Source organism: Vidua chalybeata, chromosome 17, assembly GCF_026979565.1.
Source record: "Vidua chalybeata isolate OUT-0048 chromosome 17, bVidCha1 merged haplotype, whole genome shotgun sequence".
NCBI classification, from domain to species: Eukaryota; Metazoa; Chordata; class Aves; order Passeriformes; family Viduidae; genus Vidua; species Vidua chalybeata.
In genome coordinates this window covers 11,284,669-11,310,759 of record NC_071546.1, presented here as the reverse complement: position 1 = coordinate 11,310,759, position 26,091 = coordinate 11,284,669, and the positions used below count along the sequence as shown (strand labels likewise).

General features: G+C 43.2%; 1 protein-coding gene across 3 annotated transcripts in view; it reads left to right on the top strand.

Moving 5' to 3' along the window:
* The window catches only part of PHACTR3 (phosphatase and actin regulator 3), a 100,184-nt gene that overhangs the window by 34,163 nt on the left and 39,930 nt on the right, over positions 1–26,091 (top strand). For all 3 annotated transcript variants that reach the window (XM_053958680.1, XM_053958681.1, XM_053958682.1), the window contains exons 2-4: positions 18,857–19,018; positions 19,857–19,934; positions 23,978–24,160. In XM_053958680.1, the coding sequence (XP_053814655.1) occupies positions 18,857–19,018; positions 19,857–19,934; positions 23,978–24,160 (423 nt within the window). The remainder of the gene's footprint in view (positions 1–18,856; positions 19,019–19,856; positions 19,935–23,977; positions 24,161–26,091) is intronic.

Here is a 26,091-nt window from a genome sequence, read left to right as displayed (position 1 = left end):
GAAATGTATTTCGGGGAATATATAGGCCTAAAATATAAAATCAGTTTCAGAATAATGTGATGAAATAATGGTAGAAGCTGATGAAAGCACTGATTTGTTTGACTATCCCATGATTTGTTAATTGTACAGCAAATTCCTGACTTCACCCCTTGTGCAGTGATTGAAGAGGAGAATGCCACACGTGACTAATCTGACAGTTACTGGAATATTTAATTCAGCCAGCCCTCTCTCAACCTTCTGCTTCTGGTTAATCTATTTTATATTATGTGGCTGCCAAGTATTCCTTTAAAACTAAGGCAAAGGTCACGATTATTACACATGAAGGATGGGTCTCTCCATCCCATCTTCCACTGAGGCTGCTTGTGCCAACTTTGTGCACCAAATTCCTTCAGACTTGTTCCCTGGTCCTTCCTTGTTCTGTAATTCTTTCTGTAAAAAGTTCATCTCCCTCCCCCCAAAATCTCAAGATTTTTGTGGAAGTCATGTAACTTAAATTAAACCATGGGCTATTGAGCCCTTATGACTCACTTTACCAAGCTCTCCTGAATAACCACGTGGGCTAGAAAATTTAATTCATTTCTATTATCTATCTGCAAAATCTATTAATGCTTTTCAAGAAGAAATAAGCTCTGTCACTCACAGAAAACTGAGCTATCAGACCCTAATGTTATTTTTGCAGCACTATATTTTTTGCTAAAATTAGATCTCAGTCTCTTGCAAGATTATCCAGATGTGATCACCAGGCACCACAACCTCAGCAGCACTTGGGAAGATGGACAAACACATCCAGGTATCAAACTTTCAGAATGTAAATTTCTGATTTTCACTTTTGGGGAATAAGCCTTGAAAATGTGATCCACATGCACTCTGCTGGTTCAAAAACCAAATGGCCAAGGGGATCCATCCCTTTCTCTTGCCCCTCTCCCACTGTAAGAAAATAAAATGGGGGGGGATATATGCAATTTTCAAGGGGATGTAATTCACACCCCTGGCAATGGTAATGAAGCCAAAGGACTGTTTCTCTCCCTGTGTCTGCAAGTCAAAAGTCTTCTCCCTTGTTTTCAGTGCCAGACAAATAAAACTGGGCCTATTTTATGGCACAGGCACAGTGCCCCATGGAGACTTTCCCTGGTGTGTTACACCTGCACTTCTGCTGGAAGTCAGATAAAAACACTGCCCAAATTAGAGAAAAGCAGCAGGATCCTCTCACCTCTCCCTTTACTCCAGATCATGAGAACTTCTCACAGTTTTTCTTATTTTTTCTTATTTTTTCTTATTTTTTCTTATCTGGAAGATGAAAGATAGGTGATAATTCCTTTTCAATAACGGATTTAACAATCATCTGGAAGGTGATAAATGCAATAATGTAAAATTATTGTAAAATAATATTAATAAAAAAATTAATGTAACATTGCACAGCAGCTTCCCAAATACCATTATCAATGCCAGTTACTGTTACTTGCACATGTATCAAAACACAAATATATCTTCATTCCATAACTGCTGAAACACTGTTTGATGCTTATCCTACTAGGCTATTTCTTTTTGGGAGTAGTTAATGATTTCTTATTCAGAATTCATAATAGAAAGCAACACACCCCTGAATGACATTTAGATTTTTTTTTTGAATCATCTAAAGATAGGGGGCTACTACAGAAATTGCCCACAGTTCATCTGTATCCTGGTCTACAGAGTTCTTACTTCTCTCTCAGATGGGAATGGAGCTGGATTCATAAGCAAACCATGAAACAGCTCTTCCTCCACTCTGAAAGACAGAGCCCAGTTTGAGAGGGGGGAAAATCCCAGGAAATTTGCATTAAACATTGCTGAAGATTCAAAATTGCATTTCAAAGATGCTTGTGAAATCCTTGGAATGAAATATTGAACAGAGGTCTAAAAATGAACTCTGGTTATTCAAAGTAAGCAGCATAGAAAGAAAATGGGTGTTGTAAGAAGAGAAAGGAACTGTTTACTTTTTCTATTTCTGCTCATTAAAAATGTGATTAAATTGATTAGGTGAGATAAGGAGACCAGGTGTCATGTATTTCACTGAGGAAAGCCAGACAGCATCAGATTTGACTTCCAGCTGAATTCCCCTGTAGCTGTGCATCCTGGTAGGGCTTGGTTTTATTAAATGTTGTGCTAGAAATGATTACTTTGCTGTGCTTGTAGGAAGTAACTGCTGGTGCCATCCCATCTTTGCCTCAACCCTCATTAACCTCTGCTCTCATTTTCTACAAAGTTTAATCTATTTTGAGAAGAATCATGGCAAGAAGTTCTGCTGGTGCAGCGAGGTCTGGTTGTGGAAGTTGTGAGCCCTGTGAAGTTGTCCTCTGTTTGCACGGAATGCCAGGGCGTGATGCCAAGGAGGGGATGATGAACTGAGCCTGCAGGAAGGCGTGGATTGGCAATCCCTGCCTCTGCCTGTGCAGCTGAGTGGTTCCACATCAGAGCAGCCCAAACCCACAGCCATTATGTGATTCATACCTCCAGCTGTGGCAGCTACAGCTCAAATTAGGTCTAAATATGCACATACTTCATGTACAGCTGCACGCTACAGTCATTGAAAATATTTTTCTGTGGCAGTCAGTGCAGTCATTCTGCACAGCATTCAGGTTTGGTAAGAAAAAAAAAAAAAACCAAAACAGTTACACTATTCATTTGTGCACCCTCAGACCTCACAACCTCTGAATTCTATCATGTTCAGAGCAAGATAAGGTATCATATCACAGGACAGCTCTGGGGAACTTCCTCAGCCTGTGACCAGTCAGAAATTGCTGGGCTCCAGGATTTAGCTAAAGAAGCTAAAAGGCAGAGAGTTCTGGAGCAATGTTCAGAGATGAAGTTTCTCTTTCCAGCACTGGATCAACCTGACTCAGGTCTCACTACACATTTTAGCTTTCTTCCGCTGTAAAGCACTTGGGTATATAATTACAAAACAGGATTATGTAAGACTCAGCTGTTATGTTGAAGTAACAACTGGAAAACATGACACTAATACATGATACTAAGCTACTTCATGTGGGCTTTTTATTCTTAATGACTGTAGAGTGCCCAGGTTAGTTTGTAGAACAAGATGTCAAGGACCACTTTAATTTAAAATTTGTGTCTTCAAGCCTCAAGTGGCTTTACGGTTGCCATGATAAAATTTATTTACTGAGTGCCAAAGAGCATCATGGAAGAAGAGAGTTGTTTTCCTTCTTAAATGGTCAAAACGTAAGTTAAACCTGCCTTTAGGCTAGCTCAGCATAGCCTGAAGCCACCCTGGAATGCTTTCAACAAATAAGAAAAGTTTGCAATTTGGAACATGAACGTTTGGGTTTTTTCAGCTGTCTTTGCCAGTTTTGGCCTGGGAGATGTCAAAACTTTTCATTTTTAATGTTGCCTAAATACAAAGTAGCACTGCCCTTCTCCCCTTGTGCCAGCTCTAGGGGCCAGGGATGGGGAAACAGAAAAAAAAAAAAAAAAGAAAAGAAGAAACAAAAGAATCAGAGGAAAGAAAAGCCAGGAGGGATGAGGAGACCTGAAAAAACCTTTAATGGAGCTGCAGTTAACTCTTGTTTACAGCCTTTTCACTGTGCATTTAGGCACTCGAGCATTATAAATAGGAACGTGTAAGACAGCGCTGTAATAGATGCCAAATCTAACCCATGCCTTATCTTGTTTTATTTGAAAATCATCATGCACGCTACTCAGATGAATGAGATGCATTACTGAGGAAGGATTAGGAGCAGCCTGGCTGGGAGAGGCAGGCTGAGCACTGGCTTCTGCTGGGGAGCTGGGTTGGGTTTACAGGATCTCTGGTGCTGACTGTGCCACTCTAAAATCAAGCTCCCAAACCGTCTCTCACTCTAACCTCCATGAGAAGCAGCTATTTTGTGATCAAGTCCATATTATCAGCAGACTCCTTAATGGCTTTTTTTAGATTTTCAACGTGTAGTTACATAATATAATGTGTAATGCTGCATGCATACCTATATACAGTGTAGATATATTATATAGATACACACTACAGAATAGCTACCGAACTTGTGGTGCAGAAGCCAAGAAGAGCAAACACGAGGGAAGGGCATCTGTTCTGCTCTGGAAACAGAGAGGTTCTGCATTCCCCTTGCCTGGCTGCAGCTGCACAGCACAGGCTCACACCCTGCGAAAATCCTCTCCTCTCTGTTCTTGTGGCAGGAGCTGCTGGTTAGATTTGGGATCACTGAGCGCAGTGAAGTGCACAGGGGCTGGAGCCACCATGGGGTGTCTCGTTTTTGCCACCCTGAGCTCAGGGCTGGGGCACAGGCAGGGATGTGCCCTGAGTTTCCCATCACCTTCTGGCACCACCAGGCTCTGCCATTGTATGAGAGGCTGATGTTGACACCAGGTCTGTGCACGAGGGCTTTTAACAGCAGGACAGGTTTCCTGCAGAGCAGGCGTGGGCAAATGACCATACTTCTGTCAAATCAGCCAGAGCAGTGTTACACTTTATGCCAGCTCTGTGCTTTTATGCCAGACCGATGCCTGCTGGGGGATGACAGACAATTCTTGATACGGCACAAAGTGCAAGTGGTGCAGAGAAATGATACCTGATCCAGCAAAAAGCTTGCAGGGACACTGTGGACTAATCAATGTATTTTAAACAATCTGAGAGGGCAGAATGAATTTCTACTGGATCTGCACTTTGTACCATTGGAATTGTGGTCATTTTGATCTGTTATTGAATGCCCTAAAACTCAATTTATTGGATACCAGCCCAAAAGTCTGTAAACCAAGACCTGCTTGGCATGTCTGTATCTTCTAAGCGAAGACGATACATATTCTTGTGGAAGAAAAGTTGTGCTAGGGGGTCTGAGCTGCTGTATCTAATCCTATGCCATGCATGCATCATAGAAATACATAATTCCTCCCATCCAGCAGGCTGCTAATGGGGAATGCTGCTTAGCTCTCCATTTTAGAGCTCACAGCCATGCAGATGCTGCAGAGATAGAACTGGGTTTGGGTTACTCAGAGATCTCTAGCACAGTGTTCACTTTACAAATACTTTGCCTCCATTTCCTTATTAAAGCAAGAACAAAATCCAGAGAAATACATGATTTTCAGCTTTAAGCCTTCTATTCAGGTTTCACTGTGTTTATTGTGAATCACATGTTTTGGGCAACACACCCCTGTGTTTTTGTGAATGTGATCTCTGCATGATCCCACCAGGAATGCACAAGACACATAATTCTCATCACTCTGGAGTGAATCCCTGGAATGGCACCTGGGTGCAGAGTCAGCATGTGAAATAAAATACCGAGTCCTAGCACATGTCAAGGAAGTAAAGCCTAATGGATCAGGTGCCTGGGAGCAGGATATGAGCTATTGAGTATAAAATGTCCCTTTGAACTCCTGGGGAGGTGTTCTGTTTGCTGATTTATTGTGACAGGAATTCTCATCCTTTGCCCACATGAAATGTCATCCCAACTCTGGTATCAATTTCGTTCCTCTGCAGGGAGACCATGGGGACAGAGCAACATCTGTTCTGCTCATCTTGGGGCATCTGGGTTAGACTCAGGCTTAGCTGAGCAGCACCTGGGGAGATTCTGCTGTTGCATTAGCTTTGCCTGGTTTTGGGCATGAAGAAAAATCTGTGGTTTTCAGGGCTGTCAGTCTGGGATCCCCCAATTTGCTTCCCCCAGCACTAAGGGACAAGATGGGTGGGATTCTAGCAGGGGTGTAGCCATGGGATGCAAGTGTGTGGAGAAATGATGCCTTGTCTATCATCCTGCCTTCTTTCCAAATAAATGTGTGCATTCTAAAGCCACTATCTGAACTCATCATCCAAAGGCTATACTGATAGCCAGATGGCAGAATCATAATTTTTTGTTCTTTCAAGCTTTTCCCCAGTAGCTTTAAATAGAAGAATAAATTTTCCACAGAGAAAGAATCTTCTATTAATAGCATTAGATCATTTCAGCACTTGAAAGGAAGAAATTAGTTGAGGGTTTTTATAGGGTTTTTTAAAAATACTTTCTAAAATATTATAAGTTCTTTTATTGTGCAGGCAAGAGTGTCCGCCTTCAGAGTTTTAATTACTAGGGAAAAAAAAAATCTCCTTCTCTGAGTTCAAAAAACAAATATAGTGAATAAGATTATGTGAAATGACTTAAAATAAACATCTTCAAACAATCTGGCCCTATGTGTCAGTTCTCTGTCATGCTTTGATAATCTCATTCCGTTGCTGAAATAGTTTTACACAGATTGCAGAGGAGGCTTGGAGCCGATTGAAAAGATTTCTGCTTATCCAGTGCACTGAATTGCCAATCAGAGGTGATGTTCTGGGGGGCAGACTCAATAAATTCCTCACTGTATTTTCTTATAACTGAGAAAATTCAGCCAGTTCCACTCCTGTGATCACACATTCTAAGATCTCTCCTCATTCATTAAAGAAAATGAGAGGAAAACAAGCTGCAGGCTTCGCTGCCTTTTCCAAATAAACTTTGTTATCCTCTTATGTAAAACACTGGGATATTCCAACTGGCAAAGAGTTTTATACACAGCTTCAGTTAAAAGCAAAACCATAAAACATGTTTTGTTCTGCAGTCACCGAAATTCCAGTCATTTATAGCAATGAATGGGCAATGGCAAAGGAACATATGGTATTTTTAGCTCTGCTTCATTACCCAATGTCGTAAACGAACCCTGAATACTTGTAATGTCTAAAAGCTTTCTTGGACAAGAAAGGCTATTCCTGCATAGTCCTGATTAAAGTCAGGCTGTTCAGTGCAGCAAACTGCACTGAGCAGGGAGGGGAGGCTGCAGGATGAGCAGTCAGAGGTGTGCAGAGGTGAAATGACAGCAGAAACAGGCTGTGAAAGCAGAATGGCTGCAGAGAGGAGCAGGGTAGCCCAGTGAGAAAGGGAAGAGTCTCTGGTAGGGAGATGTGATTTCGGTGTGACCAACTCCTTGTCTGACCTCATGGGCAGAAATTTAGGACTGAATCTCTGTTTTAGAGGCAGATCAGCTCCAGCCAACAGGACTGAGCCAAGGCACGCTAAGGCACAATCACACAGGCCTATAAATGCTGTACAGCTGATGGGCACATATGATACCAAGAGCCTCTGTTAATGTTTCGTAACATCTTTTTACTGTTGTGTGTTTGCTCTTTGAATCCATTTGACCCCCCCCAGTGAATTTGGTTTATGATTAAGTTGACCTTTTTTTCTTTTTCCTCTCACTGCACAAGATCCTTGACCTGGTTTGCTGTGCCCTGCTCAGTCCAGACATGAACCAAAGGAAGAGGGGTCTGGCTTGCTCCCAGGAAGTTATGGCATTTCAGAATGAAGGATGGTTTTCCCCCATTGTTTCTAAATATTTCTTAGGCAGCTTCAAACAGATTTAGTTTGGATGTAACTTACACTGTACAGGAAGGGACATTGGATGAACTTATTATCTTGGAACAGTGTGGATCAGCGTGGCAAGCACTGAACACCCTCCCAGTTCTTACAAAAGCCTGTGGATTTCAGAGTTTCTTGGAACATCACAGGACCAAATCCAAATTATGCCTAGACCAGTGAAATTCAATACTATCATTACACAAAACAATCCACAAAGTCAACAGCAGTCTGAAATCTCTGCAAAAGCTGGAGAACAATTACATGAATTTCAAGAGAGTTGTCTGGAAATCCTCAGTATCTTTGTTATTATTACACTCATAAGTAATCTCTTTTTGCAGCTAAGATATTGTCGCTTCCTCTATTGGTTCCCATGGAGGTTTCTGGTACAAGGGAGTTTTCAGGAGATTTTTGTGGCTTTTCAGTGGTATCCCCCAAAACACACAGAGGCTCCCTCCTGAGGAAGCAGTTATTACAATATTGTGGGGGTTCTTGTTTCCAGCTCTCCATGACTCATGCAGGCAGCTGAGAACACAGTTAAAATATGAGTGCTGAAAAGAAACTGAGAAGAGGGAGTAGTTATACCACTTCTCTTTCTCTTGGAAGAACTAAAACATACATAAATTTAGGTCAGACAGGGTAAAAATATTCCATGCTGGTTTTCCTTCCAAGCTGTTTGGGCTTTGTGAGACATAAAAACAGGCCCAGGATATGGTTGAAATTGACAAGACTATTATTTATTTGTTTAATAAAAACCTCTTGCACTGAAACTGAAATTCAGTTCATAACCTGTGGTGGTTATAAGAAGATAGTTTTGTCACAGAGCTGGTTATTCCTTTTGTGTAAAAAGTAATTAATTAAGAATTAAAAATAGGAGAAGAAAGCAAGACAAGAAAGTCAAATATTCCTGCTGATGAAAGGCAAATGTTAGAAAAACACTCATTAGAGGTTTCTGTCTCAAAAACATTTCCCGAATGAAAATCAAGAGCTGGAGACCAAGGAGCTGTCTGGGACAGTTGGTTTTAAAAAATGTGAATTTAAAACCTGTGGCCAGTAAAATGAACAAAATTTGTCTGTACAAAGAGAGAGCCTCCTGTCATGCTTTAATTTGGGAAATGGTTGTTACATTTTGTACTTTTGCCTAAGACCTGACCAGCAGAATAGAAGTGCAGTTGTGCTCTCTGGACACTTCTCAAAAAATGTAGATTCGCCACTTTTTTTTTTTTTTTTCACCATTACATTATAAATTAAGTGTCTAAACACAGAACTGGAGTAATCTTGCCTGTTCAGACAAAATATGTATCATGGCAGGACTCTGCTCAGCAGTGTCTGTCTGTGGGACACAGTGCAGAGAGGGTTTGGAATCCCAGGGCAACGGAGGCTGCTCCACCTCCACCCTGCTGGCCCCAGCCCCTGAGGTTCCTGGACAGAGCCATGGGAAGATGTTGAGTAGGAAAATCTTGTGCAGCTCAGGAGCTGCTGCATCCTCTCCTGTTTGACCCACAGGCTGGCCCAGGAGGGGCAGGACAACACCTGACACATCCACCACAGGTGACACTCAGGGGAACCTGCCAGCACCTAAAGGCACCTGTGGAGAACTTTTACCAGTAGACTTCTAAAAGATATCTATAAAAAAAGCCATTTCTCAGCAGTTACCATGTACATTTTAGTTTAGCTCCTGGCATTCTTTGTCCCTGCTTTGAATAAGTTTCTTCCTCTGTGTATTTCCATTTGAGGTGTAACCACTGCAGTCATTAAACATCCTACTTGTCCAGACTACTGCCTAGTATTCCTGGAGATTTTCACCATCTGCAGACATATTGCTGAGGTTTATTCTGTGGCTGTTGCAGTCGCTGGAAGCAGTACAACCTCACCAACCCACAAGTTTTCTCCTTGAAAACAAATTGAATTTGAAATGGTCTTTACAAGATATCTCTCCTGTTCTTTCAAATCTAACCATTTCAATAAATGGTGATAATGTCTTTTCTACAATATTTTAGCAGCAATTCTCTACATTGCATGGAAAGAATATTTTATGAGCTAAAAAATTAATACAAACCTCAGTTGTTGCACTGAACTGCAAGAACTGACTCTAGTTAATAAAACCAGTACAACTCTTGCTAAATGCAGGGTCCTTTCTCCACTAAATTCAATGCAATATGAACATTAGAAGAAAAGCTGAAAGAAACTCATCCATTTGTGCATTAAATTTGCTTTTTCTGTCACGACCTCAGCGTCATTCTAGGAATTTTGAGCTTGCCATTGTTAATTTATGCATAGCAATTTCATTAATGCTAAAATGTGTTGCTGGAAGGCCCTGGGAAGGTACCTGCCGCTCTGGACACAGGTATTTATAATGCAATAAAAGGACATTTCAGATAAGCTGTAATATGGGGAAAAATGCAATACAAAGGAACTTTTACTTTGCCAAAAATTTAGGAGCCAATGTCTTCATGAAAGTAGGTGAATTTTGATACCAACAAGTCTTATGAATTTGCATGTGTGATTAGGGGCTTTTGTATCTTTCAATTTAGTAAGACAAATCATGATCTTCATCCATCCTCTGGGAAGAAAACACAGGCATTCTTAGTTTATTTTTGGAAGGCTGGTTGTTTAGTTTGGCTGGTATTTTTATTATCAAGAAGAATCTTGTTTCCTTTGCACTTTGTGAGGAAAGAGCTCGTTCACTGTCGAGTTGGAGTCACAAGATCACACCACTGCTGCTTAACAAATGTAGCCAGGAGGTGTTGAGTCCTCAGCACCAGCTGCTCACAGCCCCACTTCTAACACTGCATTTCTTGCTAATGCAGACACAGCCAATAAATCACATTAGCAAGAGGAATTGCAGTTGCTTCCATAGTTCTCCCTTCTTGGCTGCTCGGTGACACAGAGAGTTAATGGACAGATATTGCTGTTCTCCTGCCAAAATTCTCATTTTGTTATTGCCATGTGGGATGTTGTCTCTCTATTTTGCTGTTTCTTACACAGGCCAAGGATTACAACTCAGTAGTTTGTTTTTCCTAGTTCCTATAATAGGAGAAGGAAATGACCTGGAATGGAGTAATTCCAAGAGCTGCAGAGGAGAAAGCTTCACATGTTTAGAGTAATTTCCATGTTTATTCTTGCTCAGAAGATCCTGCCATTTCCATTAGGACTAGATTGTGATCTTGGTTCAGGCAAACAGTGATAATCACTACAGTAAATTTGATAAGCAATTATTTCTCTTGGCCCTTGACCAGTGAAGAATTGAATTTTAGAAGGCATGCTGCAGTTTGGTTAGACCAGTGCTTTAAAACCCTTACGTATGCTTTGAGAAAGTTCCATGCTAAGGATGATATTTAATGCAGGATTTAACAGGTGACAACAGGTGACATCACTCTTGGGGACTTGGTAGCATCTGACTCTGTGTTTAAGTACAGATGTGGCTTTTCAAAGGTGCTGGGGGTTTGTGGTACCTTGCTTTGGAGAACTGCTGAGTATTTAGTATAATTGCCTTGGTGAGAGGCACCAGTAGACAGTGGAATAAATGATTTTTAAAAACAATGTTCCCATTTAAGTATTTCCTACATGTGTCTCATATTTGCAGAATGTTACATCCAGCAGAGCAAACCATCCTTAGAAAGTATTTAACATCCATTCAGGTGAAATGACCTCCCAAGAAGGGTTTCATTACAATTTCCATACCAACCAGGTGTCTAAATCACTGGTAGCTTTAGAACAGTTTTACAAGGAACCACACTGGATGCACAGCCTTAGACAAGAGTTGAATTGGGTCACTGTGCCTGTTTTCTATCTACCTTTCCCTGCAGCTGTTCTGGTTTATGTCAGAGTTTTGTTGTCTAATCATTCCTTCTCCCAAATCTCTGTCCAGTTCTCTAGAGCAGGCCTGGAGGGAGCACCAGACTGGTGACTGAGGTGTGCCAGTGGGTGTGAGGAAAGCAAGAGTGTGAAGCAGCAGAAGTGATAAAGGAGAAAACAAAACAAAAGGAGATGCTCTTGCATTCCACAGAGCACAAAGAGTGTTTTCCATCTGAGCAGTGGCACTGAACAGTGACAGCACCAACTGAGAGCTGTGACGTGTTCGAGCAAAGAGGGAAATTATGCATGGAATTACAAGGGCATGAAAGTGCCTAGGACATCAGGATTCAATTAATTCTTGAATAGACAAGTTTGGGATAGATGTAAAGTGAGAGCTGACTGTATGCCTGACAGACACAGACTCCCGTAAACTGGAGGAACCCTAAAGAGGTCAGTCCTGGGCCATAAATCCCAGAAAAAGCAGTGGATGAATCCCAGAAACTAATCCAGAATCCCAGAAAAGCAGTCCCTGCTGGCAAACACGGTGCCCTTACACCAGTGGATTCCCTGGGTGTTCCATGTCCCTCCAAAGGCAGCTGCTGTCAGAGATAACTGCAGTGGAAGGGATTTGAAGGTGCCTCTTGGAGACAGCCCAGGGTGTGTTTCAGTCTGCAGACTCCCTGAGGATGCTATAAAAAACATCCTTTCAACAGGTTTGCAGCAAGGCTACAGCTAATTAAACAACTGCAGGTGATGAAAGGCTGGTCCTGCAGTGCAGACAACAGCTTTACTGCTCCGAGGGCATGGCAAACCTCATCCAAAACATCCAGAACATCCCTGTGCTCCCCATGTCCTGCAGCACAGCATCCCTCCAGGGGCCTGGGGAAAGTGCCCAGCCCTGGGGATTTGTAAGGTGTGTGGCACAAACCCCTTGCAGCTGCAGAGGGACAGATTTGCACAGGCTCCTGGCTCTCTGCAGAGGCAGTGCCCATCTGAAAGGATTTTTATTTCATTTGAATGGATTTTTTGTGGATCTGGGGAGATGCTGCTCTGCTGCCTGAGCCAGCTCTCAGCTGGTGGAGAGGCTTGCAAAAGGCAGCTTTGCTGTCTCCAAAGACATTGTACAGGCTCAGGTAACTGAATTAACAGTGATTACACAGCAATCCCTCATCAGGCTCATTTTCTTCTTGTTACTGAGCTCTTTCTTACCCAGGTAAGGCTGTTGTGGGTTCCTTTATGCAAACACTGACAAACCTATTTTGTTAATGAACTGGTAATGTCACACCGTGCATTGTAAATCACAGCGAGTGGTGCTGGAGCTTGACACAATGATCCAAAAGCATGAAAAGTTCCTGATTAATTTCTTTGCACCTTGGCTCACTTGGTGGTAATGCTGGTAGGTGATAAGTCAGCTTTCCAAAGGAACATTTTCTGAAAGAAATCACAAATCTCAAGCATACAAAGCATATTTTTTATCTAATAGATTTAGCTGGAGTTGCCACTTCCCTGCTCTCTTTCCTTTGATAAGCATAATCTGTTTCCCCATTCATGTCAGGGTAACCTGGTTTTAAAATCCAAATACTTTGAAGGAGGCTCAGCATGACAAAATGGAAATAAACTTCCCTGGCAAGTACAGCCCCCTCCTACCACCCACAAGTTTATGTTTTGGGGGTTTTATTTTATTTCCTCCCATTAGAGAAAAATGTTAAATCATAATTTAACATACTAAAGAGCAGTGGAAATTATAGAAGAAGGACAAATGGCAAACCTTTTGAGTCTGAAGTAAAAATGGAAGTTCAGACTTTGGAGACCACATAGTAAACTTGCATTTTCATGCAGGGAAGAATAAAAACTGAATCAGGATTTATATCACCCAGGAAAAGGAAAAGTGATTGTGCCCAAGCACAGCTGTTACTGAAGGGAAGCTGAACTCAGAGCTGTCTCTGTATTTCCCTGCTGTTTATCTTTGCATTTTCACCCTGCCTTCATGGGTCCCTGTGAGTCTGCAGCCTGCACAAATCTCCTGTGCCAGATTTTCCCCCCAAGGTAACTCAGGGGATGACGTCGATGCCATGTGGATAAACCTGGCCCACTCTCCATCTGCTCCTTGGGAGGTTCAGCTCTCAGAGAGATGAAATCCATGGCGGGAAATCAGGAACATAAAGGGTTGCAATGAGAGAGATTTTAACATTTAACATTTTTTTCCTCACATCATTGACCATACAAAACCTAAAAATTTGGATAGGTAAATTCCTGAATTTGCACCTCAAACATGTAGTTTTCCCTACTTTATTTCAGTGGTTTTTTTTTGTCCAATGAATATGATGTGTCAGAGCAACAATCTATGTCACATAAGCAGCTGTGCACCCAAAATCAGCTCATGATTACATTCAATATTTACTACAGGTATCTTGCCTTTCTAAATATCTAGCTGTTAAGAACTAGGTTTTCTCTTTTACAAAGGATTCTGTGTTAGTTTTTCTCAAATCAGTCCCAAACAATGCTGAAACATTCACAGCTTCTAATACAAAGTCATTCAAAAATTAGATAAATTTCAGGTTCATAAAAAACTTCTTTTCTCCTTCATAATTTTCAGTTCTAGTTTCTAACAGTCATTCAAAATTGCAAAAATAAAAATACTCTATGTTCAAAAAACTGAAATGGAAACTTCAAATTGGAACATTCTGCTGCAGTTTTCTTTCAAAGAGAGTCAAGAAAGAGAGCATGTCTGCAGAAATGCAGGTGACAGAAAACATTTTTAGAACAAGGAAGAGCTCCATCACAGGAAACATCTAACTGGTGCAATAAAGAAGCTCTTCAGTTTGAATTCTGCTTCTCTGGAACATAAGACAGAAGCATTCAAAGGCTCCCAGACACGAGCAACTTACCCCTATCCTGCATGTTCAGTCACTGTGGTCAGTTCTCTGTTTTTTAGGATGCTAAACTAAGGAAAAGGGGGATTGTTCCTGCTGCTAATTCTCTTTCACAACACTGGATAATCCTAACTCTGAAACCAAGACTACCTTTCTGCCTTCCCTGCAGGCTCCTCTCACTGATGGATGACAAGGAGCACCTTGAGGGAAGTGCTGGCTCAGTTTGGGTGTGACCAGGGGGACACAGGAACCCTTTAAAAGCTCAGCTCCCCCATGTCATCCTCCCTCACCTTCTTTTTAGAGGCAGTCCTGAATTCCAGGCAGCACTGAAAGTTACTGGTGGTAAAGGCACCTCTATCCCAAAAGCCAGAAAGGTCATTTTGATTCCAATCACTGTTTCTACCCTCTGCAGTTGTCCAAAGGGAACCTTTATTTCCTTTTTTAGCTCAATACATGAGTTGCAGAGAGAGATGCAATGACAGTAAAGGGGAAAACATGCAGAGCTGCATCCCAAACCAATTCATCAGCAAACAGAGCACGCCTGCCTTATAAATTTGCCTGCAGCTCTTGTCTGCTGTGTTATTTTTAAACTGCCTGCAGGTTGCAGATTTTTCAGTGGTCCTTCTCCTACTAATGTACACACAGGATTTAGCAAGGCACAACTTTCACTACCATGAATTGGAGTTACCAGAATTCCCAGCACATTAAAATTCAGCATCCTGCATCTTCCCACAAACTTCTTGCTGCATTCACAGGAGGACATCCCGTGTCCCCTGCAGCCTGCCTGCATGGCAAGGTCAGTGTAACTCAGCCCTGCATCCCTGATGTTCCCAGCTGCCATTCCTCAGCCTGTGGAATGCATCCTGCGGTTGTAATCAGCAGCCCAGGCATCCAGCTACACACTCTGCAAAAACCCGAGAAGATAAACCCAACTCTCTGAGCCTAGTGCTCAGTTTAACAATGCTGTTATTACCCAGACATGATCACCTCAGCACCAGACCCAGCTGCTGCAGCAATGAGGGCTGTGGGCAGCTCAGGGCCCTCTCCCATCATGCAATTCATGGATCTCCCAGCAAACCTGCCCCACTTCCTGTGGGAGGCTGGCTGGGATGGAGGCAGGGTCTGACATGTGCAAATGGGAGAGCTTCTATGAGCAGAAAACCTTCACAATCATTGCACAATTCCCACAGAGAGGGGAATTGCAGGAAGAGTGCTCTATTTATGGCACCACAATATTTTAAAGAAGAAAGCAAGGGGGAGTTTTTCACCAAAACTGCTGCTGATGTAAACAGAAGCTACAGATGCTCATTCTTTCTGAGGGGTCAGACCCTGGGGCCAAATGTAATGAATATTATGGTTTGTTTGCTCCTTCTTTGTTGCCTGGTTGATTCTGCAGCCCAGAGCTGCACTGCAGAGCAGTGCCCGTCACTTTGGAACCTCTCCCCTCCTCTGACTGGGGATGTCTCAGACATTAACCCACTCACACTGCACCACTGTTAGGAGCTCTAGAAATTATCCAGCTAGCATTGTGAGAAGAACTTGCCCAGCACCATCAGCAGGGGTGATGATGCTGGGCAAGTTCCACATTGGTTTCCACCCCTTTGGCACACATGGAGCAGGTGAGGAGTTTGTGATACGTGAGGGGTTTGTTTTGGGGCTGAAGCTCCAGCACAGGAGTCTTTGCCCTCACATGTGTACAGCAAGGAATTTAAAGTGATTTTAGCATACATAGCCAATAAGCTTCAGCCAGAGCAAAATCCTGTGGCCCCACAGGGCTGAGGATTGCCTGCTTGTGGGGCAGTGAGGGCCAACAGGCTGGCTTGGCTGTGCTGGGGTTAAACTGGTGCCCTCTGGACCCTGATAGTGGCTGTCCCTCATCCTTCCACATTACACAGAGTTAAGCTGCTGCTTGCTTCCCCCTGCTGATTTGAAGAGTCATATTTTGGCTCTTGGCTGTTTGTATTTTGCAGACATCCCCTGTGTAATTGCATGGCCTGGCCCCAGGCTGTCAGGCTCTGGGAGAAATAACCACATTATTCCACAGAACAGTTAGCATAATTAAAATATTGACTGCAGACTAAAAAAAATGTGCTGAATGTTTCACAGAGTGGTTGGAGGGTTGGCAAGCCTTGGCAGCTTGTTGGCTGCAGGAACTGGCTGATATTTAGGAGTGCCTTCTCCTCCAGCAGGCACTGCTATACGTGGGAAATGCTTTTTGTGCTGTCAACTTCTGATCTCCCAAGCAGCCAACCCACAACCAGGAGAAAATGAAGTGACTGGAAATGAGGTGCTCCAAGGGCTCTCTTGTGATTCTCATTGCCAGTGAGACCACTTCCTTGTTAATTCAGGACTTCAGGACATCTGTCTTGCTGTGTCTCTATTTTTGTGTCCATCTCTCCCAATGAACAGTATAGAAACTGTATATGGGGAGAAGGACTGCTTGTACCATATGAGAAACATTAATAAAGTTAAAAAGCCCACAAAAACCTCCACTGGAACATATGTTTTAGCTGCTATTCCTTCTTTGACATTGGATTTTTACCTGTGTTTAATCTGCAGTCAAAGTCTAAAGCACAAAGTCCTTGCATTTCCACTACCAAGAGGGCAGAAAGGGAGGGAAAAGACGCAGTTGGCAGGGCTGGTGTAAGCCACAGAAGCACTCAGGGAAACCTCAGTGTCCTTGTGATATCTCCCCATTCCCCTTCTTAGGGGAATATCTGGGACCATGAGCATTGCTGGAGACCCACAGGTTCGGGTTCAAATGATTTCCTGGTTCTTTGTGTATCCCCTATCTGGCAAAAACTTCAAATGACCTCATGCTACCAGTATTAAAAAAAACGTGTGGGGGATGTCTAACCCACTTTGCAGACACCTACATCCCAAAGGAAACACAGCAGAGCCAGTAAATCAGCTTCTTGTTTAATCCTCTCTTCCATGCTTGACAAACTCCTGGCCTGGGAGGAGCAGCAGTGCAGTCATCATGACAAGGAGCAGGGACAGCTGAGCTGAGCTTGTCCCTCTCCACTGCAGCTCCCAGGGACGGGGCTCTGATTCACAGCCTCATCTGCAGCTCTTTGGAGATGAGCTAATTTCATGAACATTTCTATTTCCACTCAAGAGGTGTCACAAGAAATGACCAAATGCTATTTCCTGAGGCTTCTATTACAGCTTTAAAGTGATCATAATAGCAAATTAATAGGAGATCTGCTCTGCCATTTTCCATTCTCATTGCTATTGCTGTAATCAAGAGCAGCTCTAATTCTTCAAAGCTTATTTCTGTGGCACTTCTCATTTTTGAATACGCTGCTAGGAAAGGAGCAGAATATCTTGGCATTCCAGCTGTGGTCTGTAGGCTACTGCCTTCCTTCTGTGCAAGACTCATTCCTATTTTCTGCTCTCAACTTAATAGTGACCTCCAAATTGTAAATTATAAATATCACCTTGGGTAGGCACCATGAGTTCAAAAGCAAAAAAAAAAAAAAAAATTACTTTAAGTCTTTTGTAAATTAAACCCCCAGATAAACTCAGTGGAATGAGAAAAATGGTGCTCTAAATTCAATACAAAGAAAGAGAATTTCACTGGGCATGCATGATGTGTGTGGGGAATTGTTACAGCTTTTCTCTGCTCTAATAGTTCACATAGCCAAGTTTTTAGTTTGTCTCCACTGAATGATTCATCTCTATTACCAGTATTTTCAAAATTAAATGGAAGAGGAGGAATGTGTTGATTCCCCTGCTGTGTTTAATAATCTTCCAAAAATTGTTTCCTGTTTACTTGGAAATCCCCACCTCCATGCTGTGATTTAGGCATTTTCACCCTGTTAACTTAAAAACAAAGCCTAGAAGATGCTGGATATGTATGATCTTGCTGTCATAAAGCATTTTATGATAAATGTTGCTGTTCCAGAGAAAAATTACTTGGAAATGTACATATGTTCATAGCTTCACATCCACAATTTAAATAATAACTGGTTGTTGCGAAAAAAAAAATACAAATTGCTGCTCAGTTTTTATTTCTGCAACAGGTCTGATGGCAGCTTCTCTTTCAACAATGACTGTACTGGTGCTGTAATACAAATCTCACTAAAGACATCAATAACCCCATTTATGGGACTGTCCCACTGAACTCCATGGCACTGGCTGGCACACAACTGTGAATACTCAGTGGGTATTGTTTCATGCAACACTTGTCTATAAGCAAAATTTGTGGTGCATTTTCAAGGAAAATTATTAAAAATACCTAAATTGATTTTCCAGCTGAAGCATTATCTCTGAATTCCTGTGGCTTGGCTGGACAAAAAGGAAAGAATTTTCCCCTTAGCTTTCTCAAGGAATAAATTTTCACAGTAGTTCTGAGATTTTACTTACATAGCACATATAAAACAAACTTTTCTTTTATATAAGATTTGCATTAGCTCACAAAAGTCAGCATGTTCTGTGTTAGCTCATGTGAAGAGTTCATTTAAAAGGCAGCAATATCCTGTGACCCAGGAACAGCACTGGAATCTGGGGATTCCAAAGGGATCTGAGCTCTCTCACGCTTCCTCTCAGCTTTTCATAAAGGTCTGCATTTTTCTAAATGAGCATTACATTGATGTGATTAACTGGAGGCCACGTGAGCCTGATTTACAGATGTGTTAAACTTCCACTGCTCCTGTTAAAGCCATGGGGAGCTCTCAGCTCTCCGGGTTTCAGGAGGCTGTGGCAGCTCCCTGCAGCTTTTGGGGGGACAGTGGCACCACTGCCTTGTGAGCACCTTTGCCTGCCCTTTGCTAGTCACTGTGGGGTTTTGTCTAACAGGTTTTTCCTCTCTTCCCCTCTCAGATGAGATGGAGCAGTCCCCTGCAGTGCGTTCTGACTACTTGGTCTCAGGGATTCGAACTCCACCAGTGAGGAGGAACAGCAAACTGGCAACACTGGGCAGGATCTTCAAACCGTGGAAGTGGCGGAAAAAGAAAAATGAGAAGCTAAAGCAGACATCTGCAGGTAGGCTGAGAACAGGAGAGGGATGCTGCATAGCAAAGCTTTCATGGGACATGTTAAAGGTGACCTGAGCCAAGCCCAACCCAAAGATTCCAGCATTCAACAGATTAATAATGTTTAAGGGGCCCATATAGGCTGACTTCCAATATAATACAGTTTAGTACATTTAGAAGGAAAGGTCAAAATATGAGAGTGAATCACAAGCCTTGCCCCCAGACTGCTTCCCATGGGCTGTCCCTTCTCCACACAGGCTACATTTATGGCCCCAAGTATTGTCACCCCTTTTATTTGGGGTGAAGTTTATATAGGTCACAGTAACATGATGAGAAGTGACAGGAGGGAGCTGCAGGATGTGAAATGCCTTCTCTCAAGCAGCTGTCTCTGAGGAGAAGGAGCCCAGCACACAGCACAGCATCCTCTCACTGGTCTCCAGGCTTGTCCCAGGAGATCAGTACGGAGACAGTCACTTACATTTTTCTAAGATGGGACAGTGCAGTTCTCTCCACTTGCCTCTGTATCCTGTGGGAATGTCCCAGTGGAGGACACTGTCCAAGGCAGCTCCAAGGTGCCACAGTAAACAGCAGGAAGGCTCTGAAATCCCCGTGACTGCACTCAGAGTGATCTGACAGCACTTCACATCATAAACCTCACTTTGCTTGTGGTGATTTTAACAAAGGAAGAGGCACAAACAGCTGACCAATCCATGCTCCCCAGAACAAAATCCTTGCAGTTCTTTCCAGGAGTTGAGCCTAGAGGGAATTTCTATGTTGCCTCTTTCTCACCCCATTACATGACTGCTCTGTTGGTAACTGGTGCTATGTTGTGCCACTACTTTGTGCAGTGCTGGAGAAGAAGATGACAGCACGGCAAGGGAGGGATGAACTCATTAAGAAAGGCCTTCTGGAGATGATGGAACAAGGTAAGTAAAAACTCTTAATTTTTTTTTTTTTTATCAGAGGCTCTTTCAGGACAGTAGGAAACACATATTTGCAAAATCAGAATAAACAAGCAAATGAATAAAAACCTTCAATCCAAACAGAGAGGAAAACTCAGTGTCTGAATTTAAGGCTTGTCATCCTTCAGGTTCCTCCTTGCTGCAATCAATCCATGTAGTTTAGTTTTTGATGCTCTCCCATCTTGAATGCAGCTCTGCCTTCCCTTGGTTTATATGTGGTGCAGCCTGAGCTGGAACGTATGTTTTACATAATTGCTCTAAACCCAGCTAAATCCTTCTGCCAAGAAATCCAGCTCAAGCCGGATAAATATACATATACAATATACTTCAACATACAGATGCAGTCAGCTAACATGAACAACCTATGGATCCAAATCCCATCAAATGATCCTAATCTGATGTTTTCAGCTGTTTTTCCAGTAAACCAAGTTTGTGATGTAATGTGTTACCAGTCTGCCTGCTTTTCATTCCCATGGAAAAGTGAAGCATTTAATGGAGTGATTTCAAAGCTTTCCTGAGTACAAACCAGAAGTCATGGAAGGAAAGATGATAAAGTGTCAGAAACACTCACAAAGGACATGGTTCTTGTGCTCCAAAGCCCTGACAGATGCTCAAGGGAGACACAGATCTAGGTGACTGTTCTGTGAGATTAACTGAGCTCCCAATGGTACGGACAACATCCCAATTTCCATTTCCACCTAAACTGAGATAAACCCCACAAATCCATCTTTACTTTGAAAGCATCATAGCAGAAAGTACTGTCATGAAAGAGGACTGGCCTTTTGAGTTTGATTAATCGCACAGATAGAAGTTATGTTCTTGGAAAGTAGTAATTGAGTTTCTTTTGCATAAAACAAATGCCATGCCTATAAATAACCCCTGGGACAATGCTCAGTGATGCCATGCTGGAGTGAAACCGAGCGACTGAAGAGTCAGAAAAAGCATTTTAAACAGGATTTGTTTTCCATGGGAGTAAAGCAATTTTAATATTATTCTGTTGGATATATTTTAAGTTTTATATTTAATAATCCATCAAACCATTCATTTATTCTAAAATGGAAGTTCTTAGAAAGTTCATTTTTAATTCTGTCCATTGAAGTCTTTGTGTCTTTCATAATTCTAGATAATTACTTGTCCTATTAGCATATTAGCATTACTGTATATACATTATCTCCACTAGGAGCAGGAAAGTTCCCTATAATCCATGAATCTGAAGACATGCATTTCCCCAGCTCTGCAAAAAAACAGTAAAATAGAACTTCTGTAGAGCACATTAAGAGGCAATAATGAGGAATCAATAAACCTCTTGCATGCATAAAGAATGGTTGGAAGGAAAAGGTGATGCCAAGCAGCAAGATCATTTTAACAAAATTAAAATAGTTGAAATAAATATAGTCCAGTGAGATGAGAGGACAAGCTGTGCTTTTAACTAGACAGCTGCAAACAGACTGCTTACCTGTCTGCAGGAAAGTTGCCTGGAGCTCCTGTAAACATCACACAAATTTCCAGTGCCTCCCTGTGCCCAGAAAGGGAAGAATGGATCACAGTCAGCTGAAGGACATTGCAGCTGCCTGCAAGTTATTTTTCTTTACAGAGTGTTGTGAATCTCCAGGTTTATTTTATTATATTAGTAGAAGCAGCTTATTAACTGGAATAAAAACTGACCCAAATAATTCTCAGTAAATGATTAGTGCCCTACTTGGACTGAGCTGAAGTGGCAGCAGTTTCAAGCCTAAGTCCTCGTTTATGCAGATAAATTGCAATTGTCAAAGAAGCAATACTGTGCTAAAAGACTACAGTAAATCCTCAAATCCCTCTATTCCATCAGGCTCTACTCCACTTCCAGGGAGCTGATTCCTGCTCACTTTCATCCCAGCCCAGCTGGGATGATGCTGCAGCCTGAGAAGCCTCATGCATTTGCAGTAGGTGCCACTCAGACCTGTAGCACAAGGACTGTCAGCAGTGTCAGGCAGTGGCCCTGGCACTGGCCCTGGCACTGGCCCATGTGGCTCTGAGCTCTGCACAGGGCTGGTGCAGGATCTGCAGGATTAGCCCAGGGTGAATTGCACTGTCGCTATGAGGGTGGTCAGTCACCCTGGCAGGTTATGTCACCCTTTCTCCTCACACAGCCCCCAGTGCTGGCTGGCCTGGGCCACCTCTGTGCCCTGCTCCTCTGTGGCTCTGCTCACATGGGGCAGACACCAGCCTGCCCCTGGAAAACACCTGAAATGCAGCTTCACTCTGGGGAACCAGCTTAACTCCCTGAGAGATGACATGGGTCTGGCACACAGCGGGGTTCATTCCCAGCGAAGTCACTGCTCCTGGTTACCTTGCAATGCTGAGGGCTGGACTTCTCCTTCCTCGTGGAGCTGAGGTCTGTGCTTTGTCCTGTCCCCAGACCATCTCTAAAATACGGTGTTGAGACCCACTGGCACCCAAAGCAGCACACCCACTTTGATGTAAGCACCAGCTGATCCTTCCTGCCCAAGAACATGGCTGTTGTGAGTCTCAGAAATGCTCCAAAAGAAGTCTCTTCTGCCTGCCATCCTTTCATTAGCCCCTGCCCTTCCAGGGGCCGGGATCTGAAGGAGTCTCTGGCTGCAGTTCCACTGTGGCACAGCTGCCTGTCCCGAGGGTGTGAGGAACGAGCAGAGCAGTTACCTTGAACACGTTTAGGGAGCTCCCCGCTCGATGTCTGTCCCGTTTGTGAGCACGAAGCTGCTCAGGTTTATCTGTGCTTACAGCTCTGGGTAGATGCTGCCTCAAACCATGCGGGCAGTGGTTCATACACCCCTGATTATGTACAGGCTGCCTTCACAATGAGCTGAAATGTAGGCAATGAACTTTTCCCCCTCCCCTTCCCTGTATCATAGCAACTGTGCTACTGCAAGGGCTATTTTAAGAACAGTAACTTTTCACCAAACGTGATTATGAGGCAGACTGAGTGAGCTCAGTGTGCAAAAAATACTGCATCCCTTCCGCAGCATCTCTAGGCCCAAATCTGATACCCTCACCCAAAAGCACAAGAAATTACCCTGCAGATTGTCCAAATAGCATCAAAAAGAGGTAACTGAATGTTGCTATTTTAAATCAATGTTCAAGGAACTTGTCATGATAGCATTGCAAGAAAACACAGCCCTGTCAGGAGCTTCCAGAAAGGAGCGTCCAGGGCTGAGAAGTACAAGCTGGGAGGTGAAGGGCGGACAGCAGGAGCATCCATCAGCATGGAGAACTGCCCAGGGAGGGAAGTGATTGCTTTCTGTGGTTTGCAACAGTGATGTAGATCTTGAAAATTCTGAGGGAGTAAAAGGGTAGTTTGTATTCTGAAGACTCTTGCCTGAATAAGAGAATACTAGAAAAGCCTCAGTCATCAAGATGCGTACAGCTGCAGGGATCACTGGCACAAAAATCTTTCAGAGTAAGCAAAGGGAGCAGTTTCTAAGTCTTCATGAGGAGGGATTTGAATTTCTGATCAGCTCAATCACACAGGACGCACTTTTCAAAGTTGAGAAACTAAAAGTCTGCTAAAAACCTGCAGCTTGGTAGGGAATATGAGCAGCCTTTCCTTCCTCCAGCATTGCTGGATGGCAGTGAGTCATGCACAGAGCCTGACACAGCCCAAACATGTCAGACCAACCCAGGAATGTGCTACACCACAGGCTCTGCTCATGCAAGGAAGGAATTGCCTTCTCCCAGAGACCTCTGACTGCCCATTGCTCATTTCCCACATGCCAGCTACTTCCCTTCACTGAGGCAGCTGGATGCCCACAGAAATAGGTGCCTCCTTGAGAAACCTGAGTGGGTTTTTGTGTCCAGATGGGCTGGTGCCCACAGGATTTGCATTACAGGTGGTTAACACAGAGATCAGGTGCTGCTCTAGGAGAAGTCTCAGTCCCCTGAGCATGAACAGCTTTAAGATTTGCTCTTCTCAAGAGGATAGCAGTGGTGGGGGGTCTCAGCTTTCACTGCTCATGGTTTAGTTAAGGTTAAATGATGTGCTGTTTTAGATCCTGAAGGCAAAGCCTGCACTGGTGACGATGGCACAAGGGTGACGCAGAGCGAGGCTCCAGCAGCCGTGTGCCAGGCACTCACCTCAGAGGAGGAGCAGCAGGAGACCCCAACAGCAGCCACAACGAATGTGACCTCCTTTGGTGAGGAGCTGCACTTGGATGAGCTGAAAGAAGATGCAGGTATTGGATATAAAACGTCTTAAAAAAACTATGAAGTGTTATAAAAATATTTTTGCTGAGGGGTCGAATATGTCAGTGCATTAAAGGGTCAAAGCACCTTGTTCAGCCCAGCCCCACATTAGGTTAGCAATTGGTACTTAATAGCAGTGATTTTTGAGACTTCTACCAAGCTGAGGAACTACACAAAGCTTGGCATGATGAGATTAGTTGAATTATGAGATGATCCAGTCTTGGCATGGTGCCCCTTTGGTATCAGCAGCGGTTGCTGTGAAGATGAAATAAGCTTCTCTTAAAAAGATTCTTAAACTTCTGTGCCAAGCCTGAATTTATTAATCCTGGCTCAGGAGAACAGTGTCAATACACAAGCCCACACTGTCCATGTCACCACTCTGTCCCCCCAGCATGCTGCTAACACCAGAGGAGGTTGATACCAGGAGCAGAGATCAGCTAAGAGCTAAGCCAGGCTCCCTTGGTGCAGCTCTGCTGAGCTCATCCATGGCAGCACGTCCTAGGGACTGGAGCAGCCAAGCACAGCCCAGCAGCTGGAGGCCTCCATTCACCTCCTGCCAACCAAGAAATGCAAAGCTGCAGAGATAATGCTTTGTGAGGACTGTCCTGTGGTGATTCTTCCTGCCCTCTGGATAATCTTCACACCTTCTCCATCTGCCCTGGCTGTCTTTTGTTCTCTGTCCCACCCCTTCAGGCCCTGCTTTCTTGGGAGTCCCAGCCCCTGGCTGCTTCCACCCTCAGAATGGAAATCATTCCCTCATCAGCTGAGGCAAAACCTACTCATCTCCCTGTTCTTACAACAACCAGATCAAATCTTGACCAGATGACAGGTTTCTTTTCTTCTTTCTCTAGTCTAGAGCATTTAATTCTGTATCACTAATGAAATTTCTTTCTGAACTTCTAATTCTTACCATTGGGACCTACTATTGTGGAAAGATAGCACTAATAAGGTGTCATGTATTTAACCTTATGGCTCTGCATAAACTCATAGTGTGATTTAAAATTTACCTTACAATGTGTTCAAAATCATGTATTGAAGCTTTCAAAATAATCCCAATTTCTTAGGTCTCTTTCCCTAATCCTAGTTCCTTTTATTGTCTCCCTGAAACAATCTTTCCTGTCTTCTGTATTTCTTTTCCTCCATTTTTTGAGGTGTCATTTTCCCTGGTTCCACAAAAAATAACAGCGGGATTACATTCTCCTGTTTCCTTAGTCTGAGAGACTCCAATTTGTAGGAAGTCCTTCTACCACTCCTATTGGTGGCCTCTGACTTTCAAAATAATTATTGCTGATCTAGTCTTTATGTGCTTGTTTATCCCTGTCTGTACATCCTAGCACTCCTGTCTCCAGTGAGTGCACCTGAAGGAATTAATTGGGTGGGAAAGCTCTTCAGAATTGTCAGTGTGCTGCTAAATTTATTATAATGTCAATTTTTTTATAGCATTGGCCCTTGGGCTCAATCTAGGCCTAATGCAGTGGGTGTCTTTCCAGAGATTCACATGAATAAGTGACCAGCTAGAAACAAAACAAATGGATTTGCTTTATACCCAATGTGTTCTATGTCATCCTGAGGATGTGGGATAAAGGCCAAGGAGGGAACACAATTTGCAGACTTCATGTTAATACACAGAAGAAGAACAGCCAGGGCACAAAGAGGGCAGTTTTTCCCACCTAACCTCACCAGTGGTCTTGGGGACAGTCCCAAGGGGAGGATTTCTACCTGGTAACGAGATGGCATTTTGACAAGTGGCACTCCATGAATAATTCTAGTGCTCAGCAGGATAATATTCACTCTGCAGTATGAAATCTGTTAATGGGTTTGTGTGCTCGGGACTCAGGTCTGCCTGACACCACTCCCAGAGCAGGGTGGAGTTCAGGACCCAAAAAGTCTGGCTGGGGCTGGGAGGGTTTGGGATCCACCT